General features: G+C 31.7%; 1 protein-coding gene across 2 annotated transcripts; it reads left to right on the plus strand.

Annotated features, from left to right (window-relative positions):
• The first annotated feature begins 5,657 nt into the window (after positions 1 to 5,657).
• LOC108205710 (uncharacterized) lies at positions 5,658 to 12,805 on the plus strand. Of its 2 annotated transcripts, XM_017375743.2 has the most exons (13): positions 5,703 to 6,132; positions 6,315 to 6,462; positions 7,412 to 7,566; positions 7,892 to 8,074; positions 8,343 to 8,418; positions 9,564 to 9,641; positions 9,963 to 10,048; positions 10,644 to 10,717; positions 10,810 to 10,855; positions 11,097 to 11,206; positions 11,475 to 11,649; positions 11,954 to 12,039; positions 12,460 to 12,805. In XM_017375743.2, the coding sequence occupies exons 1-12, from the start codon at positions 5,866 to 5,868 to the stop codon at positions 12,017 to 12,019; spliced, it is 1,464 nt and encodes a 487-aa protein (XP_017231232.1). In that variant the 5' UTR covers positions 5,703 to 5,865; the 3' UTR covers positions 12,020 to 12,039; positions 12,460 to 12,805. The 2 variants fall into 2 exon arrangements, with proteins under 2 accessions (XP_017231231.1, XP_017231232.1); XM_017375742.2 differs by lacking the exon at positions 11,954 to 12,039 and having other exon boundaries at positions 5,658 to 6,132.
• The last annotated feature ends 3,809 nt before the right edge of the window (positions 12,806 to 16,614 follow it).

Here is a 16,614-nt window from a genome sequence, read left to right on the forward strand (position 1 = left end):
TTAAAGATGTGAAAAAAGTTAATTATACGTGTAAAAAAATATGTTTGCCTTTATTGTATTATGAGAAGTTGGCGGATACAACTATGAAAACAACATATTAATCATATAATTAAAAATTAAGTTAATTCGACGATTTGCACATAACTTACAGATTAAAAGGTTAATATTTGTATTAAACCAATCATAGTCAATTTTTAAATAAGTGATTAATTTAATACATTTGAATAAATAAATAATGTTTGTGTTCGTTTCATTCGTTATATTCTCATCTCTTATTTTACATGTGTCTCCGCATCTAGTAAATATGATAAATTAAGTTTCATTCATATTACTATTTTGAAATAATATATTTTTTTGATAATTACCGGCTTACTTTTAGTATGAATAAATAAAGAATTATAGACAAAATGAGAGGGATGGTGAAAATCAAAGAATGATAATTAAACTGTCAAAAATATATATCTGGGAGGATGCAATTGCATACACAATAACTTCTTTTTTAAATAAAAATGTGAATAATAACTAATTTAAATATAAAATGACAGTTCTTAGTTCCACAATTATAAGTTTCTTATTTGAATTATTGTTTTATAATAATAAGATTAAATATTTTTTAAATTTTCTAGAGAAGGAGGATTAATTGAGCTGGTAAGAAAGGCGTCCTGTCTAGTCTTCTAGATCTGAAGAGAAGACTTGATATTCAGGAATACGCATTTTGGGTGGTTTTGAAATGCGAATACATTCAAAGGAAGAATTTTGGTCCTTGGACGCAGGCCTTTTCTCAAAACAAACCGACAAGTTCATAAAATTAAAGTATTACTCCATCCTAAATTAGATGAGCTCATTGATTTCGAACACGTATTTTAAAATTCATAAATCGCATAGCTATATTACTTATTTTTGAAATTTTATTTTTCCAAATAAAAATTTAAATATGAAATTTTCATTTACAAAAGAAAATTTAAAAAAATAAATTTCGGAACTATACGGTCAATGCACTTTAAGTTACGTGCCCAAAGTCAACTAGCTCATCTAATTTGGGATGGAGGGAGTAATTACTCCCTCCGTTTCAAAATACATGTCCACTTTTGAAAAAAAAATGTTTCAAAATATTTGTCCATTTTTACTTTCAATGTAAATTTATATTTCCAAAATCAACTCTCCTTCACATATTTCAAATTTATATTTCCAAGATCAACCATATACACCACATATTAGGTTCAATTAATGACTTAATACACCTATTTTTTCTCAAAATCTACTTTTCTTAACCTATGTGTTTTTTTGAAAGTGGACATGTAATTTGAAACGGAAGGAAGGAGTATAATAAATTTCAAAATACACAGTGAATCCAGATTATTATGTGTCGGATAAATGTCAATAAATTTGTTAATTAGTTGACCGGTGCATAACGAAATGTCTACTCATGCAGTTAAATGAACGATGGGGTTAAGATAGCAGGAGTAAAAAGGGCATGTCAGCAACATAAAATAATGCTACAAGCTGCGAGGGGCGTGCCACTAGGTGGCAAACATGTGATACAACCGTGGCATCTCAAGGCCACTCTTAGCTTCTGATGTGGAAGGCGAGCCCACATCACATTTATATTGTGATGTTCTGGTACATCTTTCATGTTTGTATCGTTTTCGCAGCGGTGACCCTGACCTAACCGATTTGAATTGAATGTTTGTCTGACCGATTCAAATTTCCCTTTTTAATTAATGTTAATCTGGACACATTTCTTCTCCATTACTTCTAGCAATTAGCAATTCGAAACCAATCTAAAATAAATTCAAAGTCTTTCTAATAGATATAGAATTATATTTATCATACTAATTTTTATATTATTTTAATCTTAATAAACATGTTATAAAATGCTTTAATTGTATAACTATAATTATTTTTTAATTAATGATTTATAAATTAACATTCTCTGCATCATTAGTTAATTGTCATGTTTGACTTTTAAATTATCAAATCAACCAAAATTTGACTGTAATTTGTATATACTATATAATCGAAGAAGTATAAAAATGTTATACACCATAAAATAAAAAATTATTACAAATTTTCGGTCAATATTACATAATTTGATCACCAAAAATCAAAACAAGATATCTAATCTTATTTTTGTATATATCGGTTTTAATTACATGACAAGTGTTCATGTGTGTAAGGATTTATCATATTTTGAAGAAATGACAATACAAAATAATAAAATATAAGAGAATAGATAAAAATTTAATATGTAGTCTGTTATGCGTAGAGATGTTCGAAAAACTTGAAATATGAAATCCTATCTAATGTGGGAAAAAAGTCTGAAAAAACCAATCCGAAAAAAATTCGGTCCGGCCCAACCTGAAGGCCTAAAACATGCCTATTTTCGAAAAATCTGGATAAAATCGGGATTTTTAAAAAACCCGAAAATTTATAAGTAAACTAGGCCTAGTATTTTCGAGAAAACTCGACCCGACCCGATTTTTAAAAAAGCCCGGTCTAACTTATTTTGAAAAAAATCTGATTTTTTTGTCCCAGATCTTTTGTGCGAGACGAGGGGTGTCAAAATTATAATTTCGACTACTCCGGGTTTGCCACCGATTTCTTTTTCTTGTCGATTTTTCAGTATTTGGACTCCTGCACCATCTCTTCAAGCTGAAAAAAAAAAAAGAGCCTCAATCCTAATTGACAATTTTTGAGTCAGTATCGGATTTTCGCGCCACAATACACAATATCACAAACTAAAAGTCGCATAGACAGCTGAGATAAAAACCACACAACTATCCTAAAAGTTGAGGAGTAAAAATTAGGTTGTCTCTTGGCAAGGCAATTCAGACAATGCAAATCTAGAAGGATATCCAGGATGGTTGTTCACCATTAAGGGGGCAAATTGAGTACTACCAAGCGTCGGGTAACATGAGTGTTTCAACTCAACAGGCTTTGTTACGTGGAACATTTTCTGATTCATGCGCTCATTATTTCATCCATATGGACCAACTTATTCAAAATGTAATAATGTCAGCCATTTTAATACAAAAATGACCAAATTTGGTTGGCCTGTTTATGGCCCAATATAAACAATTAGGCTTTGGGCACAGTTTTTAGGATAACTTGTCCATAAGCCCAATTATATTTATGCGTCTTCTAGGAACCCGATATTGTTCTACAATTTCCAAATTGATCGGCATATCTACGGACTACGATCGAAACTACGTTTTCTAAAATCAATTTTATGGATAAAAATATAAATTATAAATTTTTATTCGGAATTTTCTTTAAAAAAAATAATGAGAAAAAGTATATTTTTTGTAAAAAGTCAAATGACAATTAAAAAGAGATAGAATGATTAATATTTTTTGAATCCGATGACTAAGAAATTACTTCATGTTCCCGTCCATTATATAAGTCATTTGATTTCTTACACATAATTTTAGATGTTTTGATCATGTATCAAAAAAGTAATATTTTTGTAAATATCTTTTTTTAAATAAAAATATAATAAAATATTTTTATATTAATTTTTATTAAAATATAAATTTTAGATATGTGATCAAATCCTTTCATAAAAATCTTGCATAAAGGTCAAACGATACTTATAACGGAGGGACCGGACGGAGTCCTGCAACTGCGCTTAGCAAAAATCCCTCTCATTTTTTTACGGTTACCATTTTGGGATGTCCGTCTCAATTCTTTACGTTACTAAGTTTTTCCCATCATTACACTCACTATCTTCCCCTACTATCTCATATTTAACAAGAGCTATTAACCAAAAAACCAAACTAACTTGTCTTTTTTTTGCCAAAAAACCTTTAAACTTTTTTTTCATTAATAACCCCAATAAACTTTACTAAATCTTTGAAAAAAATTAACTAGAGTTACTTACAGCTTGCGTGGACTAACCATGATCATATTATGTGCGTGTTTGGGGCGGGCTTAAAAGCCCGCTTCTGGACTTTTAAGTTATAAGCACTTATTCGTACCGTTTGTGTAAAAAGTCGATAAGCACTTATAAAAAGTTAGCATTCCTAGTTTTTATTTCATGACTTCTACTTTTTCTCCAAACACTTTAATCGCTTATAAGTCTTAACTAACTTCTAACTTCTACTTCGCTTATTTTACTTTAAGCAAGAAGCACTTATTATAAGCTCACCAAAACGGCCCTATATCTTATGTGGCAAATTGATTACAATTAATCAAAAAATATTAAAATTAACTAAAAAATATATCAGCACCATTAAAAAAATCAGCTTTAAGATAGGTTGATCAGCATGAGTGTTACCTTTCCCCGTATTGTTATAACAAACATTGCTGTGGTAATTCACTATGATGCAATTCCTTAATACACACAGGAACTTCACTATTATGCACTACTATAGTGAACACTTGAAATTTGACTGGATGAATGAGTTCAGGAATAATAAAGTTTAAGAAAAATTATGATATTGTTGGCTTGCTGCTGTTGTAAGTTCAACATGTCAGATTTTTATGTCTATTGATTTTCAATCTTTAAAATCTAATTTCAGAACGTTTTCATTAAAAGACGTGATTAAATACAAAAGTCTACTTTGATTCTCTGTGAATACTATCTCCGGTATGTAGGGGTGAGCATTTGGTCGGTTCGGTCCAAAACCGTATCGAACCGAATAGACCGAGAACCGAAGTTTGAATTTTTTTTCGGGCCGAACCGGACCGAAGTCTTATAATGGACCGAACCGGACCGAATCGAATTATTTCAGAAATAAAAAAATATATATTATAAATAAAAGTAAGATTCATGATTTATTTCAAAATTTTCATATTAATTAATCACCCCCTATTCATTCAAGATGGATATAATTAAATTGACAAATTAAGTATTACAAATATAATATATAAAATATATATAATATAAAATATAAATTAAATTATATATATTTTGGACTATTCGGTCCGGACCGAAATATTTTTTCACGGACCGGACCAGACCGAACTTTATTTCGGTCTATTTGGTCCGGACCTAATGGAACAAAATTTCTGAAAACTAGGACCGAACCGAACCGAATTTACACGGTTCGGTTTTTCGGTTCCGGTTCGGTTTTGCTCACCTCTACCGGTATGTGCATAACACTTTCAAAATCACATACATGTCTTGTAGATTGCTCGTGACTTTGATAAATTTGTTTGTATAAGCGTAACTTTGACAAAGATGATGAAACCTAAGATATTCAATGGTTTTTTAAATTAAAATATTATAAATTATTAAAAGATAAATTATTATTATCAATGAATAGTCACGACGTGACACACACATGTATAAAAAGATACAAATTAGGAAAAGATACTTGACAATTCAGATCGGTAGATTTAACCATGGATTATTTTGTATTTTTTTAATATATTTTAATAAAGTTTATTGGGGTTGTTAATGAAAACAGAAGTTTAAAGGTTTTTTGGCAAAAAAATGACAAGTTGATTTGGTTTTTTGGTTAATAGCTCAATAAAAACTACTATTATATCCCTTACTTTCCTACACTATCTCAAATTTATTATTAAATATTGATAGCTCCACCACTTTACCTAATTTTCATCTAACTTTACTCATTTTTTATATATTTCGTATCCGTGTCCCCCTCCAATGTAAACAATTTTAAACAATTGAGGGGGATGGAGGGAGTATTTCGATTACCGGTCCGAAAACAGAGGGAACGTAACAGAATTTGGGGCGAGTCGACGTCTTGTCAACAAAATTCACGGTGAGGTCACAACTTATCGCCTTCCAATCCATCTAATTACGTTATTAACCTTTAGAAAATCGCAAGTACCTGGTTCGATTCTCTATTCTCCAACCTCTTGAGAATTCTAGTAGTACTTTACAGCTTACACTCCCAAATGGCTGCTTCATACAAGCTAGCCGTGATCATAAAAAGCCCTTCAAACGACAACGAGCTCATCCTCGTAAAGCAGGCCCCACCACCCAAGTTCGATGATGAAGAGTACGATTCCTACGTTGATTCTCATCTCTGGGACTTGCCTTCAGCTCAATTGCTGTTACTTCAAGGTCAACAATCTAATTCTCAGTTTCAAATTCAGGACCTGGAGTCGTGTTCACACAAGATTGACTTAAATACTCTCGATTTTGCTCTTGCTCTCAACCAGGTTGATTATTATTTCCACTTTGTTTCTTTTATGTGAATTTTTGATGTAGCAAATAAATTGATAAAATTAATTTTTTAGTTGATGCGTTTAAAGAGTTTAATGAATTGTGTTGAATGTGATTATATGCATTATGTGAGAAGGTAGTGTAATATGATTTGCATTTTGCCTGTTGGAAATTATAGGTTTTGGCACAAGTTGGTTTTGGGGAAACAAGTGGGGCGCAATGGAAGTTTTGGAAGTTGGTTGAGGAACCTGACTTTGGCCCCGGAATTCCTGTACATACAGTTTATATTACTGGAAAACTAGGACCTGATGATGGGATCTTAAAAGGTTTGTGCTGGTCGATAATAATCGAATTGATTTTAGTTTGTTTTGGATTCAAGTAGTTTGCACAGTACCATACAAAAACTGCACTATTTAAAGAAGTGCAGTCCCCAGTTTTATATAGGTTGGGGTTCAGAGAATTGTAAACCGATAGGTCAGATGCTTGTAATCTCTAATTAATTTAGTGTAAACTAGATTTTGAGGTGGGTAGCTATCTGTATTATTGAACTTTCATAGGAGTGACTGAGGAAAACAGTTAAGCTTGAACAACACTCAAAACCTCAGGTAGGATTATCATATTGGATAGCATTGCCTGAACATATTTAGACGGTCATATCTTTAAAGTGGTGGCAGCATGCATTTAAACTGTAAAATACTTTTGCTTAAAGCTTGAAAAATCTATTTGTTCACGACATATATGTAATGCCGGAGTTAGGCTGTATATCTAAGCCTCTCAAATAAATAAAAACCAGGATACAACTGACATGTAGAGTCTTTCGTATCACGTTTCATACACCTAACATCTCTAAGGCATGACATAAAATTCCTTTGCCGATATATATAAATTGTAAGGCATTATAGTCTTAATAGTTGAAGACTTGAAAAAAGAGTACAGTAGTACACGTAATGCCTAATGTGCTAATGCTTAACTGTAACATTGAAGTGGTCAGGGCATCTGATAGCTTCATTATATCATATAAAATAAAATAATAATATTTAATTCTTATTTGTCAATGCATTGATTAGGCGCTGCTATCAATTATCGATATGGGCTTTATAATTTGCACAAGTCAGAGGATGCTAAAGAATTAGTTCACTTTTGTTTTCTGACACTTTGATATAAAAGTATTAATAGTATAAGTTATCTAACCTGATTATGTCAAGAACAATCAACTATTCTCATATGTGCTTTGCTGTTATGTTTACTGAATTATACTGGGATTATATCATGCAGAACATTGTAAGTGGATGTCCGACCAGAGTTGCCAAAAGTGCTTTCTTGATGTAAAGCCTAAAAGTGATCGCATAGGGCCTTTGGTTGTTCTTGGTCCTCTCCAAAATTTAGTGCACTCTGATAAGTTGATCATTCCACCCAACCTGCATTCTCAGGTTTGTTGCTGTCCTTTCTGCTTCCGTAGCTAGGCAATAAGATCAAACCAAAAAGGTAAGGAAGAATGGCTAATCTTTAGTTAATTGGTAAAACCTTTAATTTAATGCTGAAGGAATTTAGCTCTTAAAAGCATTCTTGTAATTGGCAATAAGAAAAAAGTTAATATAGAGTCACATAGCTCGTGTATTATTAATTTGTTATACAATCATCTTGTGTTAATGTATTATGAAGATATTTTTTGTCAAACTGAGGCTGATTGTTCATAAAATTTAAGTTGCATGAGTTTATCAAACTATAAGATTCCGGTGTTTCATTTTTTTACAGGAGTATCCTCCCGGGATTATAATTATTCCGATGGAAAGTAGAACGGCAAAACCATATCGGACTACGAATTTGGTTGTATTTGCATCTGGGGGTAGTCATGACAGCTGTGGTGATCACAGTTTTGTTACTCATGGAGATGCATTAATAATAGATCCTGGTTGCCGTTCTGAACTCCATGATGAGGTATTGTATGTAAAACCAGTCAATTAGGTAGTCTTCACCAGAACCATTCATGCATCCTTTGGCATACCGTGCACCTCAAAGCAGTACTTTATTCATGTATCCATTGGCATTGCCTTTTAAAGCAATATTTGTTTTGTTCAGCATGTTTCACGTCAGTAGAATTCAATAACTTCAACTGCTCTAATTTATAATAAACCGATTTACATGTACTAAGTTTCACATTTGTCTTCACCATCTGACATATGTGTAATGATTATTGAACAATCAGCTTAGGGATGTTGTTGCTGCTTTGCCCAGAAAGTTAGTCGTGTTTGTTACTCATCATCATCATGATCACGTTGATGGTAAGTCACAGGGAAAGTTGCAAGGTTATACCAAGACACACCATTTTTAAATGTCGTGTACATATGTGAGTGTAACTTACTATTAGTTGTTTGCAGGCCAGTTGACGAAGGCTACTGGAAATGAAACTATATATACTCCAACTATTCCAAATTTTTTGTTGCTTTGACTTTTTCAACTCAGTTTAAGGGACATAAAAAGTTACTAGACATTATGAATTAAAATGCATTTTACTTTAATTAAGTGACGGGGAAAATGTTAAAGTTAAGTTTTGACGGAGTATATTTTGCTTTGAAGTCTAAGTCTTTGATAAGCAATTGTACATGTACAGCAGTTTGCTTCAGTACCTTAACATCAGCCATCGGAACTGTAAAAACATTTATCACATCATTGGTTGGAGAGCATGATAAATATAATAAAGCCATGATATAAATAGGCACTTCATACGATGCAAATATATCTTTAGGGATTCCCTCAGACATGTACTGTGTTCGATGCTGAAAACTTCATTGTAAAGCAAATACTGTATATTACATGTTATCATCTTTCTTCCTGTAGATACAAACTACAAAAACAAGTTGGCATAGTCCTACTATCGCCTGCTTTACTCTTAAATTATAATGTTAAAGTCCTTCCAGATAACTATAAAAACAAGTTGGCATAGTCCAACTATCATCTGCTTAACTCTTAAATTATAAAGTTAAAGTCCTTCCAAATGACTCCCCAGGACTTGCAGTGTACCTACCTTTGTATGGTCTAATTCTATTATCTAGAACAGAATTTCTTTAAAGTCATCTTCTACTTTAATTTCGACATCTCCTTTTAATATAAGCTTCCAGAAAATTGTGAAAAATTTGGTCACAAGACGCCAGCGTCTAGTCATGATGACATCTGAATAATTCTCTGCAACTAGAGGCTGATGTTGCGTAGTGATATTAATTAGACGGTGTTGAATCTAGGAAAAAGATATTTGCCTTGGAGGATGAATTAGGAGTAGTTAAAGCATCGTTCATAGTTGACATTCTTATTTGTGTGTTTCTCTTTACTTCCACCAGTGCAATTGAGGTTTCATAAATTATACCGAGGCTGGTTGTTTCAAGCAAGTCAGACTTATTTTTTTTTATGATTTGAATGAATCTTGGTTCAGGTCTTTCAGCTGTCCAGAAGAGCAATCCTGATGCTTCTCTTTTGGCCCATGATGATACTATGCGTCGAATTAGAAAAGGTTTCAAGCTTTGTTCCCTTTGAAAAGTTGAATATTGTAATTGGTTAGTCATGTTAATTTTCTTTTTGAGATCAAAATCTTGGACAGCACCAGTTTCATGCATTACCTTGTAGATTAGTTAATTGGTTAGAGCTCTTGCTGAATGTATTAAACTGGTTACTTAATCGGATAAGTACTTACCAAAAACTCACATGTCATTTGTTCTTTTCTAAAGGTCAAAGACTCAAATGTGGCATTGTAGTCATCTAAATCAATTTAATACGTAATTGTTGATCAGAATGTAAGACTGTTGTTTATGAATCTCATTTATGTCCTTCACAGATGGTTTGTCTCTTAGTCATACCCCAGTTTCTGGAGCTGAAGAAATTTGCATTGGTGGCCAACGATTGAGAGTTATTTCGGCTCCTGTAATGTTCTATACACATTTCTTCCTTTATTTTGCATCCTCAATTCTGTTAGCCTATGGATTTAATATGGTCTGCTTCGATTTTGCTCCTATAGTCCATATTAAAGAAGCAATATGTTGGAAATAGAAAGGCCTTTTTGCTTACATAACTTGCTCGCTAGAAGAGCATTAACCATTGATGTGTATATGCAAGGCTTAGCACCAGAGGTTCAGATTCTCTCTGTTTTTGGTTGTATTTTACTGGAGCTGAAATGCTCCGGCATTGCAATTTAGCTCACTAATATAAAGATGTCGGGGATCGGGAAGCTATTTTGTAATAAAATCCTTAAAATAAATTTGGTAAATGCTATCGCTGGTGTCTATCCATCTCAGTTTCCTCTTTATATATATATATATATATATATATATATATATATATATATATATATATATATATATATATAGTTACCAATCAACTGCTATTATAGCTTAGCTATACATATCAAAATTCTTGGTGCGTTTATCAGGCAGATTACCTCAGCAAATGAAACTTGTGATATTATCTGCTACTGAATTTCGTTTTTGATTTTCTTTGATGGTAATCATGTTCTAATTAGGGTCACACAGACGGCCACATGGCGTTGCTTCATCTCAATACTCACTCATTGATTGTTGGTGATCATTGTGTGGGGTAAGAATTTATTCTGGCACTGTTCATTTTGCTGAGTTATTCTGGCACCTTTTTTGTGCTAATTTATTTTGCCACCCTTTGACTTTCTTCAGCCAAGGAAGTGCAGTCTTGGATATCAGCTCCGGTGGAAACATGAATGTGAGTGACCTTTGTTCTCTGAGTTTGGGTAGGGTACAGTGGAACCCTAGCCAAACTAATTATTGTCAATTCAGGGATTTAAACTTTGGGTTTGATATGAGTTGTGATTCAATCATCCGAGGGTTTGATTATCTTAGCTTTTGCTAACTTGTCCAACATCAGATGTCTTCTTTCAGATGTGTAATTGTAAATTTGTACCGAATGTATCTCATATATTTGTCACAAAAATTTATTTGTGCAGGATTACTTCCATACAACATATAGATTTATGGATCTTTCACCACATACCTTGATTCCCATGCACGGGAGGACAAACTTGTGGCCTAAGCACCTCCTATGTGAATATCTCAAGTACGAAAAATGTTAAATGCTTTTGTTTTTATATTAGATGACATCTGGGTAGAATCATGCTACGTGTATAGAGTTCACTCTGCATTCTCATATTCTTGTACATAGGTCACGCTTAAGTAATTGAAATTAAATCTGGTAAAATGGTTGATCAGTTATTGTTAAACGGTTTATTCTTAAGCGAAGGGATGGCACATTCTACACCCTTTTAGTGCTGATGCTGTAGTCTTTTTGGAACCGAAGGGCTGACTCATAATTGTTTTATTTTCAGGAACCGCAGGAACAGAGAATCTTCAATTTTGAAGGCCATAGAAGATGGAGCTGAAACATTGTTTGATATAGTAGCAAATGTATATTCCAATGTTGACCGCAGTCTCTGGTTTCATGCAGCATCAAATGTGAGGCTTCATGTTGATCATCTTGCCTATCAGGACAAGTTGCCAAAGGTATAACAAATCATTTTTGCTACCCTTGCCAAGCATGTTGTTACTGCACTACGCATTGTGGTCATGTGGATATAGATTGTGATTTACTTTTTCAAGTAAATATTATATATTTTTGTGTGAAATATTTTTTGAAAGTACAAGAAGTAGTGAAATAGTTAACCTTAGATTTAAAAAATTGTTATACGCCTTCCTTCACAACTCTAAAATTATACCAAAACCTGTTGACGTCTTTCACAGTTATGACACATTTCCACAAGAATCTGCTCAAGATGTGAATTTAGAAAATTCTGTTATTATTTTGCAGGGATATTCTTTAGAAAATTTCAATTGCAGTTGTGATGCATTTGCTGGAAACATTGGTAAATTATAATGAATAAACCGCTGAATTAGGTATTTCAACCAGCCCTTTATCTTAGTTTGGAGTTGGACATCTTTAGCAACTGGTGACTAGTATATAAATTTGTAATCTGGATGAAAAATTGTGGCCAGTTTGAGAACTTAGATTTCATTTTGAAAGTCTGTATTTGAACAAATAATATGTTTGGAAAATTTGAATCTTACTTGAAATTCAAGACATTATACAAGTATAAACTTGAGAATTTGAAATGACAACTCAAATCATGTCTCTTGAAATCCAACATTTGAAATGTCTTACATGTTCCCAAACACAATCTTAAAATTTTAGTATGTTGCAAAAGTATATTTAGTTCATGTGAATAGATTTACTAACTTTTCTAGTTTCTCTTGCAATAACTTTGGTTATCATGTGTGCACTTATCTGATTCATGCTTTGGCTGTTGATCTGTACAGGAATTTCCTCTTCAAAAATATCAGAAAACTTGTGGGGTGCACTTTCTGTCAAGATGGCTGTTGGCATGTGCAAGTAGTCATTTTGCAATGAAGTATATGCTAGGTAAAGCTAAATTGCCTTGTGCTGTGGCTTTGGCAGTGGCTGGCTTAGCTGTAATCTACTCTGCCAGAATCAAACATTAGTTCTATATAAGAAAAAAGCTGCAAACTGTACTGTAGTCTATATACTCCTAAGTCCTGAGGAGAAGGGAAAATGGGATGGTAAAGTCATGTAACTATAGACTAATGCTAGAGATTCTGATATACAGTAGCTGTTAAGAATGTTATAGGAAAATGCATTTATATATACTGCAGGATTAGAATTTAGAACCAACGATAAGAAAATAATTTATGTAGTTGTATTTTCAGAAAGCAATTAATTTACTTCGACTCTCGCTAAATGGTTATACGTGGGATTAAAAAAACTCCATCTCTTCTATGTGGAAAATGGAAATCTAATTATTCATCTATGCAGGTTCTGTTGCAGTGTAGTAAATTTTAGGATTATCTGTCTACAAACCTTAAGAATACTCCCATTTGACATGACAAGCTAATATTTTAGTATATTTCGTTGGGGAAGATATTCTTTTTACATATTCTTAATGATTCTTAATTATGGAATTTCTTATTCAATTTTAGCTGGTTTTAGCCGATGAGATGCTCTCACGTGATATAAAATATTAAAATAGTAAAATTTGAATTTAAAAGACAATTGCTAATAAAAATTAACAATTTATAAATTAAATTGTTATAAATGAAATATATTATTTTAATATGATTATAAATCATGTGAATATTTTCTACCAACATAAGATCTTCAATCAATATACTTATATAAAGGAGAAGCGAGGGGCGTGTAGGTGGCGCCTCTCAGATAGCTCCGTTCTATTTTTCTAATTTTCCGGAATTTTTGGGTGAAAGATATAAAAAAAAAATTGTTTCAGATTCATTGATATGGTATATATCTTGGCATAAATTAATTTGATTCTGTTTTAGATTATTTATGGAATATAATAAATTGAAAGTATTAGTCTGATTTTATTTCAGATTATTTATGGAATATAGTAGCTTGCAAGTTTTTTAATCTGATTCTATTTCAGATTATTTAATTATGGAAAAGAGTAGCGCACAAGTTTCTCGGCACCTATAAATACCCTTATAGGTTGTAGGGTTTTGGATCATCTAAACACAACCTACACTGTCTCTCAATATCACAGTTAAGGGTGTGCATTCGGTTCGGTTAACCGAAAACCGAACCGAATAACCAAAATAATTTCGGTTTGGTTAATCAAAATTTATATTTCGGTTCGGTTTTCGGTAGCCAAATTTTCATTTTTCGGTTATCCGGTTTTTTAACCGCGGTTTCATAGAATTTCAGTTTCGGTTAACCGAAATAAATTTCGGTTTCGGTTAACTGAATGCACACCCCTAATTACAATGATATATGTTTGTTGGTGATTCTTTTATAATATTTGTTTTGGTCGTCGGACGTATTTGTTGTTGTTTGCAAGCTTACTATCTGTTTTATTGATATCATCAGTCAGTATAGTCGTATGCTATTTATATGCAGGTAGTGGTGTATGTGTCTAAGAAGTAGTGTTTGGAAAAGTTAATGACAATGTTAGTCAAGAACATGATTACTTTTCAAAAAGAAAAACACAATTAAAATTAAAATTCGTCGTGCTTTAAATCGTTAATTACATGTAGAAACTTATTATCATTTTTTCACATATGAATTATAGTCCAATTTTGCAATTTTAAAAATTAATATTGGTATTGCATCGAGATGTTTATAATATAAAATTTATTTTATTTTATAAATATTAATTTTGAATCATTAATATAATTTTTATAAGTCGTCGCAAATTGATTTTATTCTATAAATATTAATTTTGAATCATTAATGTAATTTTTATAGGCCGCCGCAACGCGCGGATTCTCAACTAGTTTTAAATAAAGCAAATGTACCTTGTTAAAGTTCGTTGAAGTGAAGAAGATTTTAGAAATAATATTGTTTATGACAGCAGATGCTCTGTTTGTGATGCAAGATGACTTGTATTTGAATTCCAGTCAGCAAGGAAAGTAAATTGATTGGAACAGAAAAGAAGAGCAACTCAGAGAAGTTTTAGGAAATTTTATTTTACCAAAAAAAATTATTAAAATGGAAGGAGGAAGTATATAATTTGAACTAATTATTCTCAATATATATATATATATATATATATATATATATATATATATATATTAGTCAAGTTCTATGGAGTACAAAAAATATTGGAGTACAAGATTGATATAATATAATCTAGTCATTTAAATCTTAATTTTTTTTGTTCTACAATATTTGTAAACATCCAGCAACCTGCACATTATGTTTTACAACATAAACATTGTAATTAAAAAATAGAACAGTTACTTTTATAAATCGTAGGACATTATGTTCTGCAATATAATTTATAAGCAGAACAACAATCTTAATGCTTGTTAAAGTTGAAAGATATTAATGATTAATTGATAATTATGTTTAATACTACTTATAAATGATAAATTGTATATAAATTTGGATAATCAGAGATATTATTTATGATTAAACTAAAAAATTATGATTTGTACTCCAATACTCCGATGTTTCTATGTACTCCATAGAACTTAACTATATATATATATATATATATATATATATATATATATATATATATATATATATGGAGTCCTACTCCAATAGAAACCAAATTAGCCTAAAAACTAAAAACCAGTTTCTGGACAGTTTTTTATCACTATTTTTAACTACAGAAATCACTAATTTGTCCATAACATATCACTAATTTATATATAGCATATCTCAAGGATATAAATATATATATACACATATATGAAACGTATATGATCATCATCTTCACCCAAATCGTAATAATGGACCTTTTACCATCATTACTCGACGTTTCTATGACTTGCCACCATTGTCTATCATCACCTATAGTCACATATACTTTCCATCATAACTTACAAAACTAACGATTACTTACCATCATCATACAACTTCTCTTGCGGCTTCCTACCACCAAGAACCTTCCTACGGATGAAATTGATCATCTATAATCGATTATCAATAATTTAGATAAGTAGATTTTCTCAATTTTGATAATAAAAATCGCTGTTTACATACTGTATAAAAACAGTGATTAGTGCAGTATAAATTAGTGATACCCGTAGTCATAAATAGTGGTAGGGAAACTGGTTTCTAGTTTTTATTTTAAGAGTGGTTTCTATTTGATCATGAGCCTATATATATATATATAGAGTCCTACTCCAATACAAACCAAGTTAAAATACAAACTAAAAACTACTCACTCATCTACATGTATATACCTTATATATACACATACAATATATATATATCATCACAATCATCCAATATATACTACCAAAGCCGCTACAACCATCAAATAACATCAATATATTCGATCATCAAAAATAGCGAATCACCAGATTCTGTCCAGGTTCTGTTCTCTGTTCTCTTTATTTCACTAATTTCTGAAGTAGTGATCACTAATTTTTAAAGCAGTAATCACTAATTTCTGAAGCGAATATCACTAAAATATATAGCAGCGATCAGCGAATTCATTAGCAAATTTGCCGACTAGTGGGGCTGAGTGGAGGGGTGGCAGGGTGGTGGTCGGGATCGAGATAGGTGGCTGGATGATGGGTCATGCAAATGGGGTGCGTAGATAGTGTAAAATAGGAAGTTCTTTGTATTTTAAGATTGGTTTGTATTTGATCACTAGCCTATATATATATATAGGGTCTTACTCTGGTACAAACTTTCTTAGCGTACAAACTACAAACTAAAATAAAATATATATATATATATATATATATATATATATATATATATATATGAGAAAAAAATTGATGTATACGTTTATTAAAAAAAAAAGATTGATGTACACCTAATTTAACTTATACGTTAAATTGTTCACGATTTACTTGGAGACACGAAGTTTCCTGAATTATAGGTGCAGGAAATCATCTTTGTATCATATCAAACGACACCAGCGACCAACGAAAAAAGGAATGGGAAGTAGTGAAATTAAGCAGCGCTTCCTATATGGAAAATTG

Source organism: Daucus carota, chromosome 2, assembly GCF_001625215.2.
Source record: "Daucus carota subsp. sativus chromosome 2, DH1 v3.0, whole genome shotgun sequence".
Taxonomy (NCBI): domain Eukaryota; kingdom Viridiplantae; phylum Streptophyta; class Magnoliopsida; order Apiales; family Apiaceae; genus Daucus; species Daucus carota.

Excerpts from the sequence above, each read along its gene's own strand:
- LOC108205710 (XM_017375742.2), top strand. The coding sequence starts at position 5,866 with ATGGCTGCTTCATACAAGCTAGCCGTGATCATAAAAAGCCCTTCAAAC. Across the intron at positions 6,463-7,411 it reads TGATGATGGGATCTTAAAAG|AACATTGTAAGTGGATGTCC; the intron begins GTTTGTGCTGGT and ends TATATCATGCAG. Across the intron at positions 11,650-12,459 it reads ATCAGGACAAGTTGCCAAAG|GAATTTCCTCTTCAAAAATA; the intron begins GTATAACAAATC and ends TGATCTGTACAG.